The sequence below is a fragment of the Schistocerca nitens genome, chromosome 2 (genome assembly GCF_023898315.1).
Source record: "Schistocerca nitens isolate TAMUIC-IGC-003100 chromosome 2, iqSchNite1.1, whole genome shotgun sequence".
In the NCBI taxonomy this organism is placed as follows: domain Eukaryota; kingdom Metazoa; phylum Arthropoda; class Insecta; order Orthoptera; family Acrididae; genus Schistocerca; species Schistocerca nitens.
The window spans coordinates 726,827,115-726,855,003 of record NC_064615.1 but is presented as its reverse complement, the minus strand read 5'-3'; the positions used below and the strand labels follow the sequence as shown (position 1 = coordinate 726,855,003).

Genomic DNA, 27,889 nt, shown 5'->3' with positions numbered 1-27,889 from the left:
TAAGAAACTTGCAGGCAAATGGATTGCCACTTTGAGAGTCTATACAAATAACCACTGCAATTCAGAAATAACGAAAATGACCATTGAAAATACGAAAGAAAGAGAATAACATTTAAAAATGTATGAAACATGAAATTAAACATTGAGAGTACACAGACAGTGAAATTTACTAATGATAACAGTTGTACATACATAAAAAGTATTAAAAAATTTGGAGAAGTGTAACTGAAACATACTTGTATACTGTAGAATTATAGGTTACTATTTTGCCTATGAATGTTCTACATTCAACACAGTATTTTTCAAAGGAAACAGAAGTTTCATGTTTGGAAACTCAGTTTACACTTAATTATTAACATTCAGTTTTTCATTTCCAGGAATTCTTGCACTAAATGGAAGCAATGCTTTGTTAGAAATGCCTTTTGTTTGTTTTTAAGTACTGGATCCTGCAAGTTTCATTTTATCTGGAATCTTATTATGTAATATGACCCAAGGTGAATTGTAGTTTTTTGGTATGGTGGTGTCCTTTAAAAGATTTGGTGGATATTTGACTGTCTTCTAGTATAATGTGTTTGTATATCTTTGTTTTGCATTAATTTTCCTGTTCTTATGGGGCATTCCCTGATGGAAAGGATAGTTTCTTGGATGCACAAGCATGGGATGTTTAGAACATAAAGATTTATAAAGTCACATTTACAGGACTCCACCTTTTTGAGACTACAAATTATCCTCGATGCTCTTTTTTGTAGTTTAAATATGTTTGTGCCATGAGTAGAATTACCCCAGACGATGATTCCACATTGGAGCAAGGAGTGGAAGTGTGTATGGTATGCTGCATTACTGTGGATTTACTTGTAGTAAACTTCAATACTCTTACTCCTTAGCACAATGCTGAGAGTTTCTTTGATAAGTTGTTTATACGTATATCCCATTAAAAATTCTATTGAACTCATAGATCAAAAAAATTTATTGGATTTACATTTTCAATTGTATCATTATTTAAATTTATTTGTATAGTTTTTTGGTAGGGTGAGGGAATTAAATGGAAGTTGATACATAAAGATTATGCACTATTAACAAGAAGGCAATTTTTGTTAAACTACTCAGAAAGTCTCTTCATAGAGTTATCAGACACTGACTGAAGGTCTCCAGGACTGTTTGTGATCAACAAGGTCATCTACATAAATGAGGAAAAGTAACGGTCATAGAACAGAGCCATGTGGAACAACATATTTTATTGATCTTACAACTGAGAGGAAAATCTTATTACTGATTTTGTTCTGTACATTAATATAATATAGAAGTGACACCTTCTGTCTGCATTTCTGTAACTAAGAGCATAATCAGCTATGTGCCACACCTCTTATTTCTCTTTTTCTCCAATTTATCAAGCAGTATTTTATGATATAGAGTGTCAAAAGCTTTAGAGAGATCTAAAAAGATAACGGCAGCTATATTATGTTGGCCAATTGAGTTTTGAGTGTAGTCCAACATTTCAAAACCTGCTGTTTGGGTGGGCATAGATTTTCTAAAGCCATGTTATTGAATGCTGATAGGTGTTTATGACATGTATAAGTCTGTCACAAAAACGTTTTTCCAGGATGTTTGAAAAAATGCTTAATATGGACAAAGGTTGATAATTAGATACTAAATGAGGGGAATCTTACTTTAATAATAGTGAGAGTTTAGCTATTTTGTGAGCATATGAAAAGATGCCAATTTTAATGAATGGTTGATAATGGGTTGACTGTGAGGGGATCACACACTTTTAATATGAGGCAAGGTACTTCATCATAGCTACCAGAGGTTTTATTGCTCAATTATTTTATTATGTTCATAATTTCATTGTGGTTTGTTTCACAAATAAATATTTAAACATTATTGGCGTTTGACATATTGGTGGAACTTGAGAATGGTACCTTGCAAGTAGCCTGAATGAGATCTTTGGCTAGTGAGGTGAACTGTCTATTGAATTTGTTTGGGACTGTATGTGAATCTGTGACCTTAGATTCTTTAAGTGATAGAGGAATATTCACTTTTTGAGGTATTGAACTACAAGTTTCTTTTTTAATAACTTTCCACGTGAGTTTCATTTTGTTTGAAGAGTTACTTATGAAACTGTCATTCCATAAAAGTTTTGCTTGTCTAATAATGCTAAAATAGGTTTTTTGTAGGCTTTACACCAGTCAGAAAAATCTTGAGTGACTTTGTGTTTTTGTGGAAGTATTGTAGAAATCTGTTCCTTTCTCTAGAGATCTTGATTCCTTTTGTTACCCATGACTTTCTATTTTTATTGCTTGAAATTTTTGTTCAAGCAGAAATGTTCTATTAAAATAATAAAAGAAGGTATTATGAAAGCTTAAGAATATACTGTCAACAGTTGTTTGTATATCAATACTTTCCCCAATTTTCCTTGGCTAATAGGAAATTAAAAATACTAATATTGTCCTCAGAAAAGGTTCTTCTTTGAATTACTGTTTTGGGGCGGATTTTAATTTTTGGTTTATCGGTGCTCAATAGCAGAGCATCATGGTCACTGTATTTCATACTCAGTACTTCACCAATGAATATGGAGGTAGTATCAGTTATAAAGATTTGATCAGTTATTGAATGTATGTGCTCAGTTGATCTTGTTGGAGAGTGTATTGTGGAGATCATATTGAATGATTTGCTCAAGTTTATCAAAGCATGTATAGTACTACTGTTTTTCAAATAATTAATGTTAAAATCATCATAAAGAATTATTTTCATATTTAATGTGGTGACATTATTTGACAGAACTTCTAATTTGGTCGCAAAGATGGGAATATTACTACTTTTTGCTCTATATACATTTATAATTATATAGTTTAGCTCAGGTAGTTTAATCATAGAATGCTCACTATCAATGCTGATAGTGCAATATGTTTATTTAAACCAGGCTCACAGAATTTTATTTGGTGCTTCACAGAGATGGCAGTACCACAATGTGTGGAGAAGTTCCTACAATATTAGCTTGTTAGTGGGTACCTTGGAATAGAGGTTAACTCAATTCCTTTTTTATACAACAAGAGTTCAGTGATACATACTACATTTGGCTTTATTTGTGACTGAAGTAACACTTCCAGCATTGGAATTTTATTTATGATTGATTGGACATTATGATGTAATACAACAAATGGTGAGCTTTTGGCTTCTTAGTCGAAGGTTTAATTAGTTATTCTTCTAAAGGTATTTCCAACAAAAATTACTCTAAAAATTTTCATATGTGGCTTCTTGCAGGCAATTTTCAGTAGGTGAGATGATTTTGAGTGGTTGGCACTGTGCTGCTTCTGCTGATGCTTCTATTGTTTTTGGTTTAAACCATTTTGTAATTTGTTTTTGTCTGACTGTTTTGAAACTTAGAGTTGTTTTCTTCAAGATATGATTTCATAATTTTTCTGCTAGTTGGTATTTTACCAACATATTTAAAGGTAGCCCATGTGCTGTATGAAATCTTCTTCTTAAATTATTTGTATCACTCATCTCTATGTTATGAAATATAGAACATATTTCTGAGACTAGTTTGTTAATAATGTAAATTTCTTGGTTGCCAAATCATGACGACATGGGATGTTAATGATGAGAGCATTTATATGTAATAAGCTGTTTAAAAATTCTTCATTTATTTGTAAATTTATTCATTTCATTTCATTCCATAGATATCGTTTGAACCACCCTGCACAACAAAATTACCTTTACTTAAGCTGGATATTTCAGTAGAATTTCTTAGTCCATTTATCTCACAAAACTGTGTTCCTGGCTTTACAAAACCTGTTACCATTAAATTACATTTATCTCTCAGTAATGCAGCAATTCTACATCAATCACTGCCACCAAGCATACAAATCTTTTTGTTTATAGCTGTTTTCGGGCTAGCTGTTTTTGAAATGTGATGTGCTCTGTTTTTGCATATTTGCTAACTTTTTTGGATGAATATGAATCTGTATTAAATTTGTGGTCTTGGGAGCAAAGTTTGAAAGAAGTAAAGAAAATGGTTTTGGAAAATTACTGAATCACCATCAGAGAGATTGCTGATGATGTCGGCATATCCTTGGCACATACCAAGCAATTTTTTTGGATAGTTTGGGCATGAAACATCGAACAGCAAAATTAATTACAGTGGTATAGTGCATCATAAGTTTCTGTCTTCTGGTTTTATGGTCAATAAGGAGTACTAATTGGAAATTATGCATTTGTGACATGATGCAATCCAAAGAAAAGGACCAGAATTGCCACAAATCCACTCATGGAAATTGCATAACACAATAATATTCTCATTCACACCTCAGTGCATGTTCATGAATTTTTGGCAAAAAAACAAAACCATTATGTTTCCTCAGCCACTGTGTTCACCGGACATGGCCTCCTTTCCATTCCTGAAGCTGAAGAGAACCATAAAAGGATGTTGATTTGCCACCCTTGATGACAAAAACAGTATTGCTTAAGGAGCTGAACACCATGACAAAAAGTGAGTTCCAGAAGTGCTTTCAAGATCGGAAAAAGTGCTGGCACAGATATACACTCCTGGAAATGGAAAAAAGAACACATTGACACCGGTGTGTCAGACCCACCATACTTGCTCCGGACACTGCGAGAGGGCTGTACAAGCAATGATCACACGCACGGCACAGCGGACACACACAGCGTCGAATGGCGCTAGCTGCGCAGCATTTGTGCACCGCCGCCGTCAGTGTCAGCCAGTTTGCCGTGGCATACGGAGCTCCATCGCAGTCTTTAACACTGGTAGCATGCCGCGACAGCGTGGACGTGAACCGTATGTGCAGTTGACGGACTCTGAGCGAGGGCGTATAGTGGGCATGCGGGAGGCCGGGTGGACGTACCGCCGAATTGCTCAACACGTGGGGCGTGAGGTCTCCACAGTACATCGATGTTGTTGCCAGTGGTTGGCGGAAGGTGCACGTGCCCGTCGACCTGGGACCGGACCGCAGCGACGCACGGATGCACGCCAAGGCCGTAGGATCCTACGCAGTGCCGTAGGGGACCGCACCGCCACTTCCCAGCAAATTAGGGACACTGTTGCTCCTGGGGTATCGGCGAGGACCATTCGCAACCGTCTCCATGAAGCTGGGCTACGGTCCCGCACACCGTTAGGCCGTCTTCCGCTCACGCCCCAACATCGTGCAGCCCGCCTCCAGTGGTGTCGCGACAGGCGTGAATGAAGGGACGAATGGAGACGTGTCGTCTTCAGCGATGAGAGTCGCTTCTGCCTTGGTGCCAATGATGGTCGTATGCGTGTTTGGCGCCGTGCAGGTGAGCGCCACAATCAGGACTGCATACGACCGAGGCACACAGGGCCAACACCCGGCATCATGGTGTGGGGAGCGATCTCCTACACTGGCCGTACACCACTGGTGATCGTCGAGGGGACACTGAATAGTGCACGGTACATCCAAATCGTCGTCGAACCCATCGTTCTACCATTCCTAGACCGGCAAGGTAACTTGCTTTTCCAACAGGACAATGCACGTCCGCATGTATCCCATGCCACCCAACATGCTCTAGAAGGTGTAAGTCAACTACCCTGGCCAGCAAGATCTCCGGATCTGTCCCCCATTGAGCATGTTTGGGACTGGATGAAGCGTCGTCTCACGCGGTCTGCACGTCCAGCACGAACGCTGGTCCAACTGAGGCGCCAGGTGGAAATGGCATGGCAAGCCGTTCCACAGGACTACATCCAGCATCTCTACGATCGTCTCCATGGGAGAATAGCAGCCTGCATTGCTGCGAAAGGTGGATATACACTGTACTAGTGCCGACATTGTGCATGCTCTGTTGCCTGTGTCTATGTGCCTGTGGTTCTGTCAGTGTGATCATGTGATGTATCTGACCCCAGGAATGTGTCAATAAAGTTTCCCCTTCCTGGGACAATGAATTCACGGTGTTCTTATTTCAATTTCCAGGAGTGTATTATATCTGAGGGGGATTACAGTGAAGGGGACAAAGTTGATGTTGATAAATAAATAAAGCTTCTGTAAGAAAAATAAAAATTCCCATTTTTTTATCACACCTGATAGAAGCGTAATTGATCATTTCAGTTCACAAAATTTGCTGTCAACCATATAATTTGGGTGTGGAAGTAGTTTAACAACTGACAATCCTTCATGCTGTATTCTCTTTTCTCTGAGAGATGCTGGATGGATTAAACAAAAAGTTCTGAACACTAGGTGTCTTCTTTGATTTAACTAAGGTGTTTGAATGTGTTGAACACAAAATATTACTACAGGAGAGGACAACTATGGACTAAGAGGAGTAGCTCACAATTGACTCCTCTCATACTTGATGAACAGATAGCAAAAGGTCGTTACCCACAGTAATGAGAATGGCTGCCAGATGGTGTCTAATTGGGGCATGGTTGAGTAGGGTGGGAGGGGGAGGAGGGTGCCTCAGGGGTCAGTGCTGGGGCCACTGCTCTTTCTGATATATATAAATGCCTTTCTAGTATGACAGGTGATTCTAAATTATTTCCGTTTGTTGATGACACTAGCTTGATAATGAAGTATGCTGAGTGCAACATAGGCAGCGTATCAAATTGTGCAGTTCAGGACATAAGTTTGTGGCTTCTAAAAGATAAACTGATGATAAATCACAGTAAGACTCAGTTTTGACAGTTGGTAAAATACAATTAAATTAAAACCAGCATTTTTATACACAGAATGAGCATATGATTAGTGGGTTAGTGTCATTTGTTGTTAACAATATAAGCTTATTCCAAGGATTATCAGCATTCGTTTGGTTAATATGAGGCAGAAATCCAACCTGCATTTGGATCGCACCTCCTTGATGCCCGTGCAGAAAGACACACAGTATTTTGCTACATCCATTTCCAGTAAACTACCACAAGATTTAAAAAATATAGCAATAATCCTTGATATTTCAAGTCCAAACTGAAGAGTTTTCTCATGGCTCATGCCTTCTATTTCATCAGGCAGTTCCCGAAAAACATTAAGCTAATTATTGTTTTATATTGTTGATCATACTAAAATATACTCAGCAGCTTGTCATCTGTATAGGCTTCTTGTAAATTTTATCTGTTATTAATTTTTCTGATTTTACTTTAATGTATTGACTTGATCTAGGACCATGGAGTTTTTCTTCTTAATTTGGTCATACAGGACTAAACATGTAAAATAAAAGAATCCCAGGAAAGCCTACTTGCAAAGTCTCAAAGACAAGTATTATATCAGGAATCTTGCAACATACACCACTGGCCATTAAAATTGATACACCATGAAGAAATGCAGATGATAAACAGGTATTCATTGGACAAATATATTATACTAGAACTAACATGTGATTACATTTTCACGCAATTGTGGTGCATAGATCCTGAGAAATCAGTACCCAGAACAACCACCTCTGGCTGTAATAACGGCCTTGATTCGCCTGGGCATTGAGTCAAACAGAGTTTGAATGGCGTTTACAGGTACAGCCAGTTGCACGGCCAACATTGACCAGACGTTTTCAGTTGGTGAGAGATCTGGAGAATGTGCTGAGCAGGGCAGCAGTCAAACATTTTCTGTATCCAGAAAGGCCCGTACAGGACCTGCAACATGCGGTCGTGCATTATCCTGCTGAAATGTAGTGTTTTGCAGGGTCGAATGAAGGGTAGAGCCATGGGTCTTAACAGATCTAAAATGTAATGTCCACTGTTCAAAGTGCCATCAATGCGAACAAGAGGTGACCAAGACATGTAACCAATGGCACCCCATACCACCACGCAGGGTGATACATCAGTATAATACACACTTCCAATATGCATTCACTGCGATGTTGTCAAACACGGATGCGACCATCATGATGCTGTAAACAAAACCTGGATTCATCCGAAAAAATGATGTTTTGCCATTTGTGCACCCAGGTTTGTTGTTGAGTACACCATCGCAGGCGCTCCTTACTGTGATACAACATCAAGGGTAACCGCAGACATGGCCTCTGAGCCTATAGTCCATGCTGCTGCAAACGTCGTCGAACTGCAAATGTCCCCATCTGTTGACTCAGGGATCGAGACGTGGCTGCACGATCCATTACAGCCATGTGGATAAGATGCCTGTCATCTCGACTGCTACTGATACGAGGCCATTGTAATCCAGTACGGCGTTCCATATTACCCTCCTGAACCCACCGATTCCATATTCTGCTAACAGTCATCGGATCTCGACCAACGCAAGCAGCAACGTTGCGATATGATAAACCGCAATCGCGATAGGCTACAATCCAACCTTTGTCAAAGTCGGAAACGTGATGGTACACATTTCTCCTCCTTACACGAGGCATCACAACAACGTTTCACCAGATAACGGCGGTCAACTGCTGTTTGTGTATGAGAAATTGGTTGATAACTTCCCTCATGTCAGCATGTTGTAGGTGTCGCCACCAGTGCCAACCTTGTGTGCATGCTCTGAAAAGCTAATCATTTGCATATCACAGCATCTTCTTCCTGTCGGTTAAATTTGACATCTGTAGCACGTCATCATCGCGGTGTAGCAGTTTTAATGGCCAGTAGTGTGGTACAGCCCCTTATGCATTAATCATAGGGACTTACAAGACAATATTTGATTGATTAATGTGTGCACAGGGACATTTAAACAGTCATTCTTCTTGTGCTACACTCACAACTGGAATGGCAAGATACCATAGTATGTGGTGCTGTGGCAAATACCTTCTGTCATGCATTTCACAGAAATTCGATAAGTATGGATGTGGATATGAACTAAGAAGGAACCATCAGAACATGCCAACACACTCTGATTTCAAAGTTTGATTGTAGATTAGTATCCTGAGTAACTACACTGGTGTGCAAAACTTATGGATTAAAGTAACTTTTACATGATGTGCAGCTGCCAAGTAGCATAGCTCGATGAAAATTGGACCTTACATAGAAAGAACAGGTACATTCTAGTACAGAAGGTAACTGACAGATATACGCAATTATATGAACAGAAATGAAACTTTTATAGAAAGATAATAATTACAGTGAAGTCACCATGATTTATAATGGACCCCCGGATATCATGAAAGGTGGGACATAGCTCTTAATAGAGTGTGTGATCATTGTGGACAGCAATGCATACTCTGCAGCATGCATCCATGCTGGCTGCAAGGTTTGTAAGGAGTTCCGATGGGAGGGTGTATTATTCCTCCACTAGTGCGGTTGACAACTGCTGGATGTCATCTGTGCATGTGAATGTACTGCATGTATGTCTCCCAAAAGCATGCAACATGTGGTCAGTGGGATTTAGATGGGGGTAACACAAGGGATAGTCCATTTGCTGAATATCTTCTTGTCCCAAGTCCTGTTTCACCTGTGCTGTTCTTTTCAGTCCTGCGTTGTCATCTGTAATAATGCAGACAGGGTTGAATGCATCCCTGAAAAAACATTTATGAGGAAGTAGTACAGAGTCAGAGTAACAATGAATGGTGATTGTAACACCTTTAAAGATCTGAAGGTCAGTATGCCCATGCAACATTATACCCGTCCAACAACACTTGGACAACCAAAACTACCATGCTTGATAATGTTCCTGGGTGCGTTAATTGTTACCACCTCTGGCCATATAAGTGTATCTTCAGAATCACTACCCAGGCTAAATCTGCACTCATCTCAGAAGAGCATGTGACCCATGTCCTTGTTGGTCAATCCCTATGCTCTTGGCACCATCGCAAATGCTGACGACAATGTGAGGGTGTCAACGGAATACAAAATTCTGGTCATTGGGTAAAGAGACCACCATCATGCAGTTGCTGTGCCACTGTGGAGCATGAGATTTGCATAAGTTGCAGTCATCTTAAATGTGGCAGCAAATGCACCCAATGTTTGCTGGGGCCCCTCCTTACATGATGCATAATATAGCATCAAAATATCCATGGGTGTACTGCCGGTCTACAGTGTCCAATGGGCACAATATTTCAGCGATCATACATGTAGCCATCATCAGGTGAAATGATGGACTGAGCTCCTGTGAACGTGCCAGCACGGAGATCCGTACACTATGGCTGCTCAGAGGGAACTGGGTTCAGTCGCGGCCGATTTAAATACCCTCCGCACGCGGCGCCCTCCCTCCGCTGTCCGTGCCCCGCGCCAAGGTCGCGCAGTGGAACAGATTGCGATGGCATCTGAGATGACGTCGGAGTGATGGGTCTGTCTGCCGTGGTCATCACAACTATACATTTGCTCGATTTACTCTTGATTAACCCAATCGCTGGTTCCCAAGCCTTGCTAAGATTATACCCACAGTCACGGTTTATGAGATCGTCATTGGTGCGAATTTTGATGGCCTCTCTAACAACGCTGTCCCAGTATCTCGACGTCTGTACCAGAATCCTTGTGCGTTCATACTCCATAGCGTGATTTTCCAACAAACAATGTTCAGCGACCGCCGGCGTGTACCAGATTCTGTGTCAATGTGGCAAGTCGTATATTGCTCAGACGATGCGTACTGTCGAGGATCGATGCCGTGAACACCAGAGGCACACTCAACTGATGTATCCGAGCAAGTCGGCGGTCGCTGAACATTGTTTGTCGGAAAATCACGCTATGGAGTATGAACGCACGAGGATTCTGGTACAAACGTCAAGATATTGGGACAGCGTTGTTAGAGATGTCATCGAAATTTGCACCATGACGACCTCATAAACCGTGACTGTGGCTATAATCTTAGCAAGGCTTGGGAACCAGCGATTGGGTTAATCAAGAGTAAATCGAGCAAACGTATAGTTGTGACGACCACTGCAGACAGACCCATCACTCCGACGTCATCTCAGATGCCATCGCAATCTGTTCCACTGCGCGACCGTGGCACGGGGCGCGGACAGCGGAGGGAGCGCGCCGCGAGCGGAGGGTATTTAAATCGGCCGCCGCCGCGACCGAACCCAGCTCCCTCTGAGCAGTCATAGCGTGCGGATCTCCATGCCGGCACGTTCACAGGAGCTCAGTCCGTCAGTTCACCTGATGATGGCAACATGTATGATCGCTGAAATATTATGCCCGTTGGACACTGTAGACCGGCAGTACACCCGTGGATATTTTGATTTTCAAATACGCCGGGAGAAACTCAAGAATTACATCATAATATAGCAGTCAACTGCTGCTGTAGTTGACCATGTTTGACCACCTCCTCATCTTTGCACAGCATTGCCTGTGGTGTTTGCTATAACTGTGAGTAGCTGGATATCAGCATGTGTGTCAGGACCCAGGAGAGAAAAACCTGAAGCCACAAGGCAGAAGAGCAACCTGCAGTAGAGGTACATGACACCAAGCGGTAGCCGAGCTAAACAGAGCTCACTGACAGTGTACAGGACACAAACAAGAACAAGATCAAAGCAAACTTTATAAAAAACAAAGTGCAAAGCAGAAACCTGTGCCTCAATGATACCAACAGACCAAGAGCAAGAGCAAATCTGCATCACGACAAGAAAGAAAGGCCAAGGCTCAAGTGAGGTTGTTATACAATACTCCATAGGACAGAGATGATAGTAACTGACAATATCAGACATGAGTACAGGACCATTTGACCATTCACTGGGTAGTTGTATTGATATTGACCTTGAGGATCACTAGTGGCCAGCGCATTCACATGGTGATAAGAGTGGTGCACTTATGCTGTGATCACAGTGCTGTTGCAAGACTGTGCCCTCTAACAGCCATCTAGGTCCATTACCTTTGTCGGTCATTCAGCTTCCAGAGATTGGAACACTCTCCATGCCCGTGAACAAAGCTGTGAGAAGTACCAAACCCCTGGGCTGCACTTGCCACACTGCACCCTTCCAGTTTCCTGGTGATTCCTTCCTGTGTGAAGTCATCAAAATTTTGTCTCCAGGCCATGTTGCAATTAAGAACATCACGACAGTGCATCATAACTGCTCGTTGATTGACACTGTCTTTTTCCCATCCCTTCAACTGCCTCATGTTGTGGGCCAGCCCCATCTGGCGCTATAGTCCTGCTGACCTCTTGCCATGTGACATCCATCTTTCTGTGCATGAACCCTGGCAACATGATCCCACACTTTCATTTATTTCCACAAAGTAGTTAATGTTGTAACTCACCGATCTTTCAAAGTGCCGCCGCGCAGTTACGCGCATCCTCTACCTGTGGCGCTGTCTGCCAGCCATGCAGCAGCAGCGCCACCTAAGCGGCCAGCCAGCCAGCGGCCGCTAGACTCGGACTCATTTCTGATTTGACTGTTAAAGTGTACACCCGTCTTACTTTGTTTACTTGATCTGTGACTTACATGTATTGTGTCATCCTTGAAATATATTTGTTCAACTTGACGTTATAACAATTGGCGACGAGGTAGTGACCTTTTCTTTTTCATCGTTGACCTACAGGCTTCCATGACTACTGTAGAGCAACTATTGCAAGGTCTCATAGAACAGCAAATACTTCTCACAAGTGTGATTCGTGATTTTGTCGCAGCATCCAATGCGGGATGTCTCTCGTCATTGTCGCTCCCTCGTTTTCCTCCTTACGACGAGATGGCAGAAGACTGGTCTGATTACGAAAAACATCTTCGACAGCACTTCTTGGGATTTCACGTTGCGGATGACCAAACATGTAAGTCTCTGTTCCTGTCATGGATTTCACCTCAAATGTATCGGTTGTTGTTGGCTCCTTTGAAAGATCCTGCATCTTTGTCCTTTGCTGAAATGTGCTCCCTTCTGTCCGTATATTTTCAAAAGCATACGCATGTGGTAGCCTCTCGTGTTGCCTTTTATCGTTATCAAAAACAACCGAATTAATCCTATCGTGCTTGGGCAGCTGAACTTCACGGCCTCAGTCGAAAGTGTCAATTTGTTACTGACGTTCACAAAGAGTCCTACACCAATCCCATGGTACGGGATGCTATTATCCGGTCGGCGCCCGACGAAGAAGTTAGGCAATGTGTCCATCAGTTGGCAAATCTGACTCTCGATGATGTCCTATCCATCGCTCAGTCTTTTGAAATTTCTCACGCCGCTGGAGTGCAAATAGAGGCAGGGGGTTACGTTGGGGACGTACAACCTCTGTGCGCTGTTGACGAAGCATGTGGCATGTCCCCGCTGGCCGACGTGGCCGCAGTATGCTCCCAAGTGCAGCCTCAGCCTAACCGTAAATAAACCTCTAAGAAACTGCAGCAAACCCCACGGCAACTTCCTTCATGTTCGTGGTGTTTTACGAAACATTCAAGAGCTGATTGTCCCCAACGTTGGGCCGTGTGTCACAAATGCAAAAAGAAAGATCGGTGAGTCACAACAGTTAATATGTTATGTTACTTTAGCTATCTTGTCCTTAAGTTTTGCAGAGCTGTATATTTAAATTTGGTGATTCACAGTTTGAACAAGTTCAGGAAACATAAAAATGTCTGTTGAAGATACTTCATAGACTTTCATTGTTTTAATGAGTTCAACAGCCAGTCCCATGGAGATGCTTCACAGTCTGTAATTGTTTTAATGGGTTCAATAACAGGAAAGAAAAACTGTCAAAGATGCAAGATGGTCAGGTGTACAGATGTACAGATGTTCAGATGTACAGCGAAGCTACTGGTGCAGACATGCATTTTGCATATGGAAAATAAACACCATCAGTACCTCCCAATATATAGAGTATACTTTTGAGAGTAGTTTGGTAACCATCCATTACATCTTACTTGAAAGTCTTCAAATTTGGTAGGTTTTCAGTCAGTACCACCAAAGGAAGTGACGGCTCAGCATTTACAGCTCTATAAATAGATGTTTGATAACTGTTATTGTAATGCGTGGAGGTCTGTAACAGTTATTTGTTAATTTTATTCATTTCAGTGAGAGGCGACTCTAGAAATCAAAATCAAAGTAGCATCATGCATCTACTACATCTTTGTTAATCATACTCTTTCAACAATAAGGAAGTGCACAAGTAGTTTGTGTCAAAGACAACTGTGCACATTCCTCCTTGAAAGCAAGCATATTGGAGCTATTGCACTTGAATATGTAATTCAGATTTGTACTTTTTAATACGATTTCCTTAATTTTTAGAAGAACCTAGAAGTGGGCAAATGCATGTTTGTATGGCATCTTGTGCAATCATTACATTCATCTGCTCTGAGCATATTGACCAAATACAAGCATTTGTATGGAGTCCCATAGCCAGGTATTTCCATATCCATCTCACAATATAGGAATGGTCTCATGTGATTTTCTTCTTACTTCAAAAGTTGAAAAAAACCATCTTTCTATGACCTGAAGCAACTGTATGCCTATGATGTGCTCCAGAACAAGTTTTCCAATGAGGCATGTTGTGTGAGATAATTCACTAGTAACATAACTGAAAGTTGTTTGTGATGATGTGAAGGTATGTTTTCTTTCAAACTGTCCTTGTAGTTCATACATCATGAGAAAAGTCACAAGAACAAGGAAGAAAAGGTAGCTTTTCCTTCCTATTTTTATCATTTTTTTCCTATTTTTATCATCCTTTGAATGTTCTAAGAACTAGAGGTTCAATTATGTTTTTATATTTATTTAAATGATTAATGGAAAATCTTATATAATGATATGAAACAAATACTAACAAAGAGATAGAGGGGCTGGCCAGTACTTACCTCGGCTCAGTACAGCCGGTAGATACACAAAACAGAACAGAAAATTTTTATCCTAGCTTTTGGAACTTTGTTCCTTCATCAGGGAGGAGAGAGGGGAAAAAAGGGGAAGAAGGGAAAGTGGATTCAGTTACAGACAACCCAGGTTATGAAGCAACAGGGGAAAGGTAAACAGGGAGGGTAGCAAAGATGGAGGCCTGAGTGTCAGAGGGAAGCCATAAGTACTGTGCTAGCAGCTTCAAACCAAAGAGGATGCATACAGAAGTGAAGAGGTATATAGTATAAAGATAAACACAACTATGTAGGAAGAAAAGATGTGTGAATGGCTAAAGAGGAAAGGGAAAGAGGAGAAGACTGAAGAGTAAATGGGAGTGAGGTTGGTTAATGTAGGTTCAGTCCAGGGGGATGGCGGGATGAAAGGATGTGTTGGAGTGCAAGTTCCCATCTCCGCAGTTCCGAGGGAAGCCAAGTGGCACGTATGCTGTAGCAGGCTCCTAGGTCCCTAGAATTACGCTGGAGGGCATGCTCTGCTACTGGGTATTGGACATCTCCTAGGCGGACAGTTCGACTGTGCCCATTCATGCGCTCAGCCAGTTTAGTTGTTGTCATCCCAATGTAAAAGGGTGTGCAGTGCAAGCATGTCAGCTGGTAAATGACATGGCCCTGCCTTGAATTGTGTATGTTTACCCAGTAGCAGGGCTGGAGTAGGTGGTTGTGGGGGGATGCATGGGGCAGGTTTTTCAGCGGGGTCGGTTACAGAGGTAGGAACCGCTTGGTGGAGAAGGTGGTCTGGGAATATTGTAGTGTTTGGCAAGGATGTTATGGAGGTTAGGGGGGCGACAAAAGGCAACTCTGGGTGGTGTGGGGAGAATATTGTCAAGGGATGATCTCATTTCAGGGCTTGACTTGAGAAAGTCATATCCCTGGCGTAGTAGTTTGTTGATGTATTCAAGGCCAGGATAATATTTGGTGACAAGGGGAATGCTTCTGTGTGGTCTGGGGATAGGAACATTATTGTTGGATGAGGAGGAATGTATTGCTCGGGAGATCTGTTTGTGGACAAGGTCTGCAGGATAGTTGAGGGAGAGGAAAGCACTGGTCAGGTTATTGGTGTAATTGACCACACAGAAGTATCCCTCATGTCACCTAATATTATCCTGGCCTTGAATACATCAACAAATCCCTCAACAATTACACAATGTTGAACTAGACCCATTTAATGTGGGAACGAGGCTATCAGCAGCACCTGAAACTTCACCAAAGAACTGGCCAGACATTCTGCCGCCTTGTAATTCTATAGTTTTCTCATTGGAATATTCGATATACACACATCAAAAAAAGTTTTGCATCACCTCGGTTCCGAGAGTTCCGGAACCTGCACAGAAAATAGGAATAGAGATCAATATAAACATAATTTCCACCCATTTTATTGCTCATGAAAACCACACTTTGCATGTTGTACCACCATACAGCGAGACCTTCAGAGATGGTGGTCCAGATTGCTGTACACACCAATACCCCTAATACCAATTAGCATTGATGCATGCCTGTATTCATCATGGCATACTATCCACAAGTTCATCAAGGCTCTGTTGGTCCAGATTGCCCCACTCCTCAATAGCGATTCAGTGTAGATCTCTCAGATAGATTGGTTGGTCATGTCATTCATAAACAGCCCTTTTCAATCTATCTCAGGCATGTTCTATAGGGTTCATGTCTTGAGAACATGCTGGCTACTCTAGTCAAGCATCATTCACAAGATGTGCAAAATGGGGGTGCAAATTGTTGGCCATGAAGAGGAATGCATCGCCAATATGCTGCTGATATGGTTACACTATCGCTTGGAGGATGGCATTCACGTATCGTTCAGCCATTACGGCGCCTTCCTTGACCACCAGCAGCATACGTTGGCCCCTTATAATGCCAACCCAAAACAGCAGGGAACCTCCATCTTGGTGCACTCACTGGACAGTGTGTCTAAGGTGTTCAGCTTGACTGTGGTGCCCCTCCAAACACATCTCCGACGATTGTCTGGTTGAAGGCATAGGTGACACTCATCGGTGAAGAGAACGTGAGGCCAATCCTGAGTGGTCCATTCGGCATGTTGTTGGGCCCATCTGTACCACACTGCATGGTGTCATAGTTGCAAAGATGGACCACACCATGGACATTGGGAGTGAAGTTGCGCATTGTGCAGCCTATTGTGCTCAGTTTGAGTAGTAACATGATGTCCTGTGGCTGCACGAAAGGCATTATTCAACATGGTGGTGTTGCTGTCAGGGCTCCTCTGAGCCATAATCTGTAGGTAGTGGTCATCTGCCTTTGGGCGGCCTGAGTGAGGCATGTCATTGACAGTTCTAGTCTCTATGTATCTCCTCCATGTCTGAACAACATCGCTTTGGTTCACTCCGAGATGCCTGGACAGTTCCCTTGTTGAAAGCCCTTCCTGGCACAAAGTAACTATGCAGACATGATTGAACTGTGGTATTTACCATCTAGGCATGGTTGAACTACAGACAACATGAGCCGTGTACCTCCTTCCCAGTGGAATGACTGGAACTGATTCGCTGTCGGACCCCCTCCATCTAATAGGCACGGCTCATGCATGGTTATTTACATCTTTGGGTAGGTTTAGTGATGTCTCTGAACAATCAAAGGGACTGTGTCTGTGATGCAATATCCACAGTCAGTGTCTATCTTCAGGAGTTCTGGGAACTGGGCTGATGCAAAACTTTTCTTGATGTGTGTACAATTTTCAGTTTAAGCATTCATAAAGTGAACAAGTTAATATTAAGGCCCAAGCCAACATTAAATGTTAGTTGTCAGTTTTTATTCAAGTAATATACTTGTTGTTGTTGTGGTCTTCAGTCCTGAGACTGGTTTGATGCAGCTCTCCATGTTACTCTATCCTGTGCAAGCTTCTTCATCTCCCAGTAGCTATTGCAACCTACACCCTTCTGTATCTGTTTGGTGTATTCATCTCTTGATCTCCCTCTACGATTTTTACCCTCCAGTACCAAATTGGTGATCCCTTGATGCCTCAGAACATGTCCTACCAATCGATCCCTTCTTCTAGTCAAGTTGTGCCACAAACTTCTCGTCTCCCCAATCCTATTCAGTACTTCCTCATTAGTTATGTGATCTACCCATCTAATCTTCAGCATTCTTCTGTAGCACCACATTTCGAAAGCTTCTATTCTCTTCTTGTCCAAACTATTTATCGTCCATGTTTCACTTCCATACATGGCTACACTCCATACAAATACTTTCAGAAACGACTTCCTGACACTTAAATCTATACTCGATGTTAACAAATTTCTCTTCTTCAGAAATGCTTTCCTAGCCATTGCCAGTCTACATTTTATATACTCTCTACTTCGACCATCATCAGTTATTTTGCTCCCCAAATAGCAAAACTCCTTAACTACTTTAAGTGTCTCATTCCCTAATCTAATTCCCTCAGCATCACCTGACTTCATTCGACTACATTCCATTATCCTCGTTTTGCTTTTGTTGATGTTCATCTTATACCCTCCTTTCAAGACACTGTCCATTCCGTTCAGCTGCTCTTCCAAGTCCTTTGCTGTCTCTGACAGAATTACAATGTCATCAGCGAACCTCAAAGTTTTTATTTCTTCTCCCTGGATTTTAATACTTACTCCAAATTTTTCTTTTGTTTCCTTTACTGCTTGCTCAATATACAGATTGAATAACATCGGGGAGAGGCTACAACCCTGTCTCACTCCCTTCCCAACCACTGCTTCACTTTGATGTCCCTCGACTCTTATAACTGCCATCTGGTTTCTGTACAAATTGTAAATAGCTTTTCGCTCCCTGTATTTTACCCCTGCCACCTTCAGAATTTGGAAGAGAGTATTCCAGTCAACATTGTCAAAAGCTTTCTCTAAGTCTACAAATGCTAGAAATGTAGGTTTGCCTTTTCTTAATCTACTTTCTAAGATAAGTCGTAGGGTCAGTATTGCCTCACGTGTTCCCATATTTCTACGGAATCCAAACTGATCTTCCCCAAGGTTGGCTTCTACCAGTTTTTCCATTCGTCTGTAAAGAATTCGCGTTAGTATTTTGCAGCTGTGACTTATTAAACTGATAGTTCGGTAATTTTCACATCTGTCAACACCTGCTTTCTTTGGGAATGGAATTACTATATTCTTCTTGAAGTCTGAGGGTATTTCGCCTGTCTCATACATCTTGCTCACCAGATGGTAGAGTTTTGTCAGGGCTGGCTCTCCCAAGGCTGTCAGTAGTTCTAATGGAATGTTGTCTACTCCCGGGGCCTTGTTTCGACTCAGGTCTTTCAGTGCTCTGTCAAACTCTTCACGCAGTATCATATCTCCCATTTCATCCTCATCTACATCCTCTTCCATTTCCATAATATTGTCCTCAAGTACATCGCCCTTGTATAGACCCTCTATACACTCCTTCCACCTTTCTGCTTTCCCTTCTTTGCTTAGAACTGGGTTTCCATCTGAGCTCTTGATATTCATACAAGTGGTTCTCTTTTCTCCAAAGGTCTCTTTAATTTTCCTGTAGGCAGTATCTATCTTACCCCTAGTGAGATAAGCCTCTACATCCTTACATTTGTCCTCTAGCCATCCCTGCTTAGCCATTTTTCACTTCCTGTCGATCTCATTTTTGCGACGTTTGTATTCCTTTTTGCCTGCTCCATTTACTGCATTTTTATATTTTCTCCTTTCATCAATTAAATTCAATATTTCTTCTGTTACCCAAGGATTTCTATTAGCCCTCGTCTTTTTACCTACTTGATCCTATGCTGCCTTCACTACTTCATCCCTCAAAGCTACCCATTCTTCTCCTACTGTATTTCTTTCCCCCATTCTTGTCAATTGTTCCCTTATGCTCTCACTGAAACTCTGTACAACCTCTGGTTTAGTCAGTTTATCCAGGTCCCATCTCCTTAAATTACCACCTTTTTGTAGTTTCTTCAGTTTTAATCTACAGTTCATAACCAACAGGTTGTGTTCAGAGTCCACATCTGCCCCTGGAAATGTCTTACAATTTAAAACCTAGTTCCTAAATCTCTGTCTTACCATTATATAATCTATCTGAAACCTGTCAGTATCTCCAGGCTTCTTCCATGTATACAACCTTCTTTCATGATTCTTGAACCAAGTGTTAGCTATGATTAAGTTATGCTCTGTGCAAAATTGTACCAGGCGGCTTCCCCTTTCATTTCTTAGCCCCAATCCATATTCACCTACTACGTTTCCTTCTCTCCCTTTTCCTACTGACGAATTCCAGTCACCCATGACTATTAAATTTTCGTCTCCCTTCACTATCTGAATAATTTCTTTTATTTCATCATACATTTCTTCAATTTCTTCATCATCTGCAGAGCTAGTCGGCATATAAACTTGTACTACTGTTGTAGGCATGGGCTTTGTATCTATCTTGGCCACAATAATGTGTTCACTATGCTGTTTGTAGTAGCTTACCTGCATTCCTATTTTCCTATTCATTATTAAACCTACTCCTGCATTACCCCTATTTGATTTTGTGTTTATAACCCTGTAGTCACCTGACGAGAAGTCTTGTTTCTCCTGCCATCGAACTTCACTAATTCCCACTATATCTAACTTTAACCTATCCATTTCCCTTTTTAAATTTTCTAACCTACCTGCCCGATTAAGGGATCTGACATTCCACACTCCGATCTGTAGAACGCCAGTTTTCTTTCTCCTGATAATGACATCCTCCTGAGTAGTCCCCGCCCGGAGATCCGAATGGGGGACTATTTTACCTCCAGAATATTTTACCCAAGAGGACACCATCATCATTTAACCATACAGTAAAGCTGCATGACCTCGGGAAAAATTACGGCTGTAGTTTCCCCTTGCTTTCAGCCGTTCGCAGTACCAGCACAGCAAGGCCGTTTTGGTAAGTGTTACAAGGCCAGGTCAGTCAATCATCCAGACTGTTGCCCCTGCAACTACTGAAAAGGCTGCTGCCCCTCTTCAGGAACCACACGTTTGTCTGGCCTCTCAACAGATACCCCTCCATTGTGATTGCACCTACGGTACGGCTATCTGTATCGCTGAGACACGCAAGCCTCCCCACCAACGGCATGGTCCATGGTTCATGGAGGGGGGGGGGAGGTAATATACTTATATGACATTATTATTAAAAGGATAAATTACTACTCATCATATAGTGAAGATGTTGAGTTGCAGATAGTTGCAACAAAAAGTCTGTCAAACATTTAAGTTTTAGGCCAAAAAGGCCTTCAATTGGAATCAAACAACATACACACTCATGGCAAATGAAACTCACATGCACACACGACCACAGTCTGTGGCTGCCGAGGCCCGACTGTCTGGCTTCGGCAGCTGGAGACTGTGGTCATGTGTGTATGAGTTGCATTTACATGTGTTTGTGTGTGTGGTGTCTGATTCTGATGAAGGCCTTTTTGCCTGAAAGCTTACTTGTTTGATAGTCTTTTTGTTGTGCCTATCTGTGACTCAGTACCTCTGCTGTATGGTGAGTAGTAATCTATCCTTGTCTTAATATTGGCATTATTCCATCAAGGGGCTTCCATTGTTTAACATACTCGTACATTATTCTCATAAAAGATTTATTCATTTTCAGGCCCTTCAGTTTTCATAATTATTGATGCTGATTTTTACAGTTTAAAACAGTTTTTCCTTCTATTACTAGTTATTGCAACAGATTAATTAATCCATTGTATGTATAAGAATGTATATCAGATGTGTTTATGTTTTGTTGATTTATAGATTAATAATTAATCAATAAATGTGAAGAGCATATTGGTAACAGCTTTCATTTACAGGTGGTGTGACTCATGTGAAACCTGTTGCCAATGCCATTTCTGAAATGGACTCTCCATCTGCAACATCATTGTCGAGGAAATCAAGGTATTTAAACTTAGGGACTTCTTTAAGGGGCTAGTATGTCTGCAATATATTTAGAATACTCAATGCATTGAAGAAATCAGTTATTTTGTTAGCTTATGGAAATTATCAAAGCAATAATTTATAATTATCAGTCATGTTGCCAAAGTTTGAAACAATTCATAATTGTAGAGGCTTTCATTGCCACTCATTGATGTATTGCTTGTTGGCTTCTGCCTCACATTCCTTGGTGATGAACAGGGGTACTGCTATCAAATTTAAAATAAAACTAGAGAACACATAAAGCTAAATAGATTGTAGGCAAAGAAGAGTGAGGAAAGTTCTGTATTAAGAACTAAAGAGGTTAATGTTTTTAGTTCACTGTTTTATTTTCTCAACTTTTAGTTTTAATTTACATTCAGCTAGTAGAAAGTGGCTTAATCTATGCTCTGTTGGTTTTAGTGGAAGGACTGAGTGTTGAAGAAATAAAATAATCCAGCTGTTGATAATCCCAAAAAAGCTACAAGAGTTACAAACATAACACTGGCAGGATTAATCTCTGTGTATCAGGAGCTTTCTGAGTTTCATTGGTAACAGATACCAGAAGCAGATATATATACAGTATTGTTTTCAGGAAATAATTGTCTACTGTTAAAGAAGCTTGATGGGGATGTGATGGGGTATTTTTCAGATAAACAGTGAAATTGGTCAGAGATTTTACAGCAGTGCTTTGTAGAAAAAAAGAAGAGGTTCTGGTACTGTGACCTTCTGGGGGTGTTTCTGGAATTTAGACTTCTTCAAAAATTATTTTAACACTTTTCTGAGCATTTTAAAAGTGAGAATACAATATTTGTACTGGTGAAAACTAAAACTTTCATGACATTTTTTATTAGTTAAGTTAAACATTATTTCTCTATTTATGATTTATTACAGAAAATTAACTTAGAGTTTATATAACTATTCAAAGTTTTGAAAGGCTTTCATTATACATCCCTCCTCTCAATCTTTCCTTGCTGTTGGTGTCCATAATGGTGTGCCGTTCATGAAGCAGCCAAGATTCCATGTACTTTGAAGGGTCAAAGCAAGTTAGTGACGGGCCATTCCACTTCAGAAAAAGTTGTGAAGAAACATTTTTTGTTAACAGAGAGGCTATGCCATCATTAATGATCAGATTGACATTCACTTGATGGCACTGGAACTGTCTTGATGTAATCACAAGTGGAAGCTAATTTGCGAGATACTTTGCTTTGTTTTCACAATTTCTACCAAAGTTCTCAAAGTTGTCAAAAACATATGAAAAGCTTTAATTTTATTTCATTTGTTCAACTGAAAGTGAACTGCAAATGCCTTAACATCATTTTCCCCAAAATTTCTATCGTACCACATATCAAAACCTGCAGTGTGTAAGATGTGATTTGTTGTGCTCCACTCTTTTCACCAATTGTAGTGGGATAAACTGATGCTACACTGTTCATTCTTGGTATGATAGTGTAGAAGTAGTCATAAAACCAGAGAAGTGCAAAATCTATGCATATCACACATTATTTACATAACGTGATTTGGCAGATGCCAGAAGATAGACACCAACTACAAAGTTTCAAGCATTGAAAAATTTAGGAATATACTGCTGTGCCTATATTACCATTCCCACAGGTAATGTGAATAGAATATTGTACTAATTACAACAGAGGTAGAAAAGAATCCACACAACTAGATAGATTGTTAATAGTGGATGCAGATTTGTCATTGTGACTGGATCATCCACACTGTACACTATCATTTGGTGCTGTGACAGAATGACAGAACTGATACTGATAGCTTAAATTGTTGCCAGAGTTGTGGATAGGACACAAATAAGCAAATAACCCCTGTGTCTTGATGGGAGGTACATGCTGATGAGATGAACAGCAGTGTGGAACACTCATTACCTGTAATTTATGAGTACTTACAGAAAGTGTGTGAAACAACATGCATAAAATTCCATGATATTCATCTGGTTAACAAGCCATCACTGAGTGGAAAAAAATAGATAAACCAATCAAGAAGCTAAGTACAGCAAATTTTTCACTTAACAATGTTTGCCATTGTGTTGACTTGAGAAACATATTCGGCATAGTTTCACTTCCTATTGTCTTATTTTCTGGGAAAATTCAGCTAAAGTAAATAAAGTATCCATTCAGTACTGTCCTACATAATTATCATTCAAATTGATACACTTATCACACAATATCATTTCAGTAGAAATTTTCTACCTGCAGTTGCAATCACTGGTTTATACTACCATGAAATTTGGTTTTAGTATCAAAGCATTATGTAACAAGCCATGGTTTTATTGCTGGGAAGAGGTGGTAGTCGTTCGACATTGAATCTGGGCTGTATGGTAGATTATAGAAACCACCCATCCAAAACTCCATAGTAACTCTCAATTGTGACTGGCCAAGTTTGGACATACATTGTCATGAAAAAAGAAAACGTGCTTGCTATGTTTTTCCCAACACTTGTCTTATATCACCACCTTAATTTTGTCAGTGATTGACAATACCCCTCTGAGTTAATTGTTGTGCCATATTCAAGGAAATCAATAAGAATCACTCTGTTGGCCAAAACACATTAGCCATGATCTTCCTTGCTGACAGCATTTGCAAACACTTCCTTGTTTTCTTGGAGTTCCCATTCCATTGACTGCCATTTTGTTTCTTTCACAATTGACATTCTTCACTCAAGTCTTGTCCCCAGTCACAACATGATTGATATTTTTGTTACCATTTTTCTCGTAATTGTAGAGGACAATCATTGCTGCAGCCAGCCTTTTTCAATCAGGATTTTTGAGAACCCACCGAGTACAAAATTTACGACAACCAAGCTTCTCCAGCACAATTTTATTGCACCAAACTCTGTGAAATTTGGAGAAAATGTTGCAAAAATTCCATAATCATGAAATGATGATTTTCATGAATTTTTTCGTTGATTTTCATCACCAGTTAATCAGTCACAAGGCAAAGCCTACCATTGCAGTCCTCATTGTGAACATTGGTATGGCCATTTCTAAAATCAGTGCACCATTGTCTCATTCAGCTTCCACTCATTATTCCTTTTCCATACACATCACACAAAAGTCATAATAAATTCCAGTTGGTTTGCAGTTTTTTGCCAATAGAAACCTAATTACAGAACACGCTTCGCAAGTAATGAGATTTTCTATTGCAGCACACATTTTAATATGTCACAGAAAGCAAAGTAGTAGAGACACAGGCCACACACTACCACCATTGGATGCATACTGAGTGTAGGAACGTTATGGCACCAAGTGGCAGCTGTAGCCCTGCCCACCACTGCAATAGATCAAAATGTTTGTTAATTTATGGATAGCCCTTGGATTAAATCTTGTATAAAAAAATAAATGGGAATGTTTTTAAATAAACTTATGTAAAGTCATATTTCATTTTTAAGATCATATTTATGTAAGTTTTAGGTCATAAATGCTTGCATATTTCACTGTTTTTTAGGTCATTAAATATGTTGTTACCATATTGATACAGAGAAAGAAGACAAAAGTTGACCATCACCATTGAACTAATAGGCACTGTCGTTTTGTTGAATTTACGAGTTATAACACTCATAGGGATGTAGCAGGATAATCTTCTTGACAGAACTGGTCACAGAAAAAAATCATAAACAATATATTATTGTGTAAAATGCATTTCTTCTCATCATGAAAGACAATATAATTCACATAGGAATTTCCTTTTTTCAGAGTTCACAGCATTACTCATTTTTAAGAAAGAGTTTCAAAATAGCTTACTTGAGGAGCAACTATATGCTGAGCGATCAAATTGTTAATTCATGAGAGCTAGGTTATAATCAAGGTTTTACACTAGCATTTTTGTTCATATTTGAAACTGTATTGTGCAGAATTTCTTCAGGGGATAAGGGGGGGGGCGGGGGGGGGGGGGGGGCACTTATGTGACACAGTGATGGGTGTCTACAGCATCAAATTTATCATGGAACCAGTAGTCAAGAGTTATCATACCAAGTGCGCATCCACATTGGTAATGTAATGTCCTAAAATTTGATGTGTTTCTAATTTTGAATAAAGTACAATAATATGTATCTAAATGAAGTTCTTATAAAATTCAGTATTATTATTATTGTATATAATCTTCCCTTATTCATAATTAGCTCTCACAAAAGAAGTGGCTTCAGTAATCTCTATACATTATAAAACATTAAGAAGTGCATTTATGTTAACAAAGGGTAAAGGAACTCAGATCTTAAACAGAGACAATATGAAATTAGTTTTCACACTTCATTCAATCAGATGTTCAGCAACTCCTATGCTCTTTTAAAGACAAAAGTGAGCTTTGCTGAATACTCAGTGTATGTAAGTACAGTTATCATTGTATTAAGCCAACAGCATGCCTTATACAACAGTTTTTGAAGGAGCATGATGGGTGTTTGAATGTGCTCTGTTGAAGTCCTCATGGCAAACAAACCTTGTAAATTTGCCATTAAATTTTATTCAGTGGTACCTCTATCATCATCAATGCAAGCAAGCTTATCACAGCTGAGTGTAGTTTGGAACCCAGCTGGCATGTAACTAAAGTAGGGGCAGTTAGCAGGGAAGGAAAGCAATGATGGGTACAGTAGTGGACTGGACTGGCAGGTAATCTTGACCCTGACAAAAAGTTTGTGGAATAATGTGCCTGAGCTCTTAAGAAAGTTTTGTGTAATGGCATTTTTCAATAGGTGTATATTACACAATAAAGGCACTGTTTCAGAAGACAAACTGGCTGTTTATATCATTTCTACCTGTCTTTCCTTCTCTCTGTTAATAATTTTGTGCTGTTGATTAATGCTTTTATTTACTATTGTTGCTTACTTTACCGTCTTCTTCCTATATTCATGTATGCTATTTGTCATTGTGTCCACATCTTTAAAACACAACTGAATAATTGCAGAGATTATTCCCAATGAGTATGACACAGAATTTAGAAGAGAGTTGTGATATATACATATTAAAACTGTGTATAATTGGTATCATTTTCCATGTATCCTTTGTTGTGTTTTTTGAAACAAAATACAGGAGGAAAATAAATTGTATTATGATCAGTGCTTTCTTTCTGAGGGAAAAAATGTGCCAGTACTCACAAAGAAGATATTACTACAGCAAATTCCACAATTTTAACATTCCTCTGATGTACACTTATCGTTTCTAGATAGCTTCTTGCTTTTGCTGCCACTGCACAACAGTAACCTTGGAGCAGCCGTCAACTTACATATTTCTTAGGTCTGTACTGAGTGAGATTAGGCCCTACTATCCTGATGATCACATTGCAAAAGTTGGCTGTACAAGCATAAATCATCTATCTGACATAACAATAAATTAATAGAGGGAAACATTCCACGTGGGAAAAATATATCTAAAAACAAAGATGATGTGACTTACCAAATGAAAGCGCTGGCACGTCGATAGACACACAAACAAATACAAACATACACACAAAATTCAAGCTTTCGCAACAAACTGTTGCCTCATCAGGAAAGAGGGAAGGAGAGGGAAAGACGAAAGGATGTGGGTTTTAAGGGAGAGGGTAAGGAGTCATTCCAATCCCGGGAGCGGAAAGACTTACCTTAGGGGGAAAAAAGGACAGGTTACACTCGCACACACACACATATCTATCCACACGTATACAGACACAAGCAGACATATTTAAAGACAAAGAGTTTGGGCAGAAATGTCAGTCGAGGCGGAAGTGAAGAGGCAAAGATGATATTGAATGACAGGTGAGGTATGAGTGGCGGCAACTTGAAATTAGTGGAGATTGAGGCCTGGTGGGTAACGGGAAGAGAGGATATATTGAAGAGCAAGTTCCCATCTCCGGAGTTCGGATAGGTTGGTGTTAGTGGGAAGTATCCAGATAACCCGGACGGTGTAACACTGCGCCAAGATGTGCTGGCCGTGCACCAAGGCATGTTTAGCCACAGGGTGATCCTCATTACCAACAAACACTGTCTGCCTGTGTCCATTCATGCGAATGGACAGTTTGTTGCTGGTCATTCCCACATAGAATGCATCACAGTGTAGGCAGGTCAGTTGGTAGATCACGTGGGTGCTTTCACACGTGGCTCTGCCTTTGATCGTGTACACCTTCCGGGTTACAGGACTGGAGTAGGTGGTGGTGGGAGGGTGCATGGGACAGGTTTTACACCAGGGGCGGTTACAAGGGTAGGAGCCAGAGGGTAGGGAAGGTGGTTTGGGGATTTCATAGGGATGAACTAAGAGGTTACAAAGGTTAGGTGGACGGCGGAAAGACACTCTTGGTGGAGTGGGGAGGATTTCATGAAGGATGGATCTCATTTCAGGGCAGGATTTGAGGAAGTCGTATCCCTGCTGGAGAGCCACATTCAGAATC

General features: G+C 40.6%; 1 protein-coding gene across 5 annotated transcripts in view; it reads left to right on the top strand.

The window, feature by feature from the left end:
• Positions 1-27,889, top strand: part of LOC126236925 (E3 ubiquitin-protein ligase CBL) — a 205,564-nt gene that overhangs the window by 170,964 nt on the left and 6,711 nt on the right. For all 5 annotated transcript variants that reach the window (XM_049946590.1, XM_049946594.1, XM_049946591.1 and 2 more), the window contains one exon: positions 21,416-21,500. In XM_049946590.1, coding sequence (XP_049802547.1) covers positions 21,416-21,500 — 85 coding nt within the window. The remainder of the gene's footprint in view (positions 1-21,415; positions 21,501-27,889) is intronic.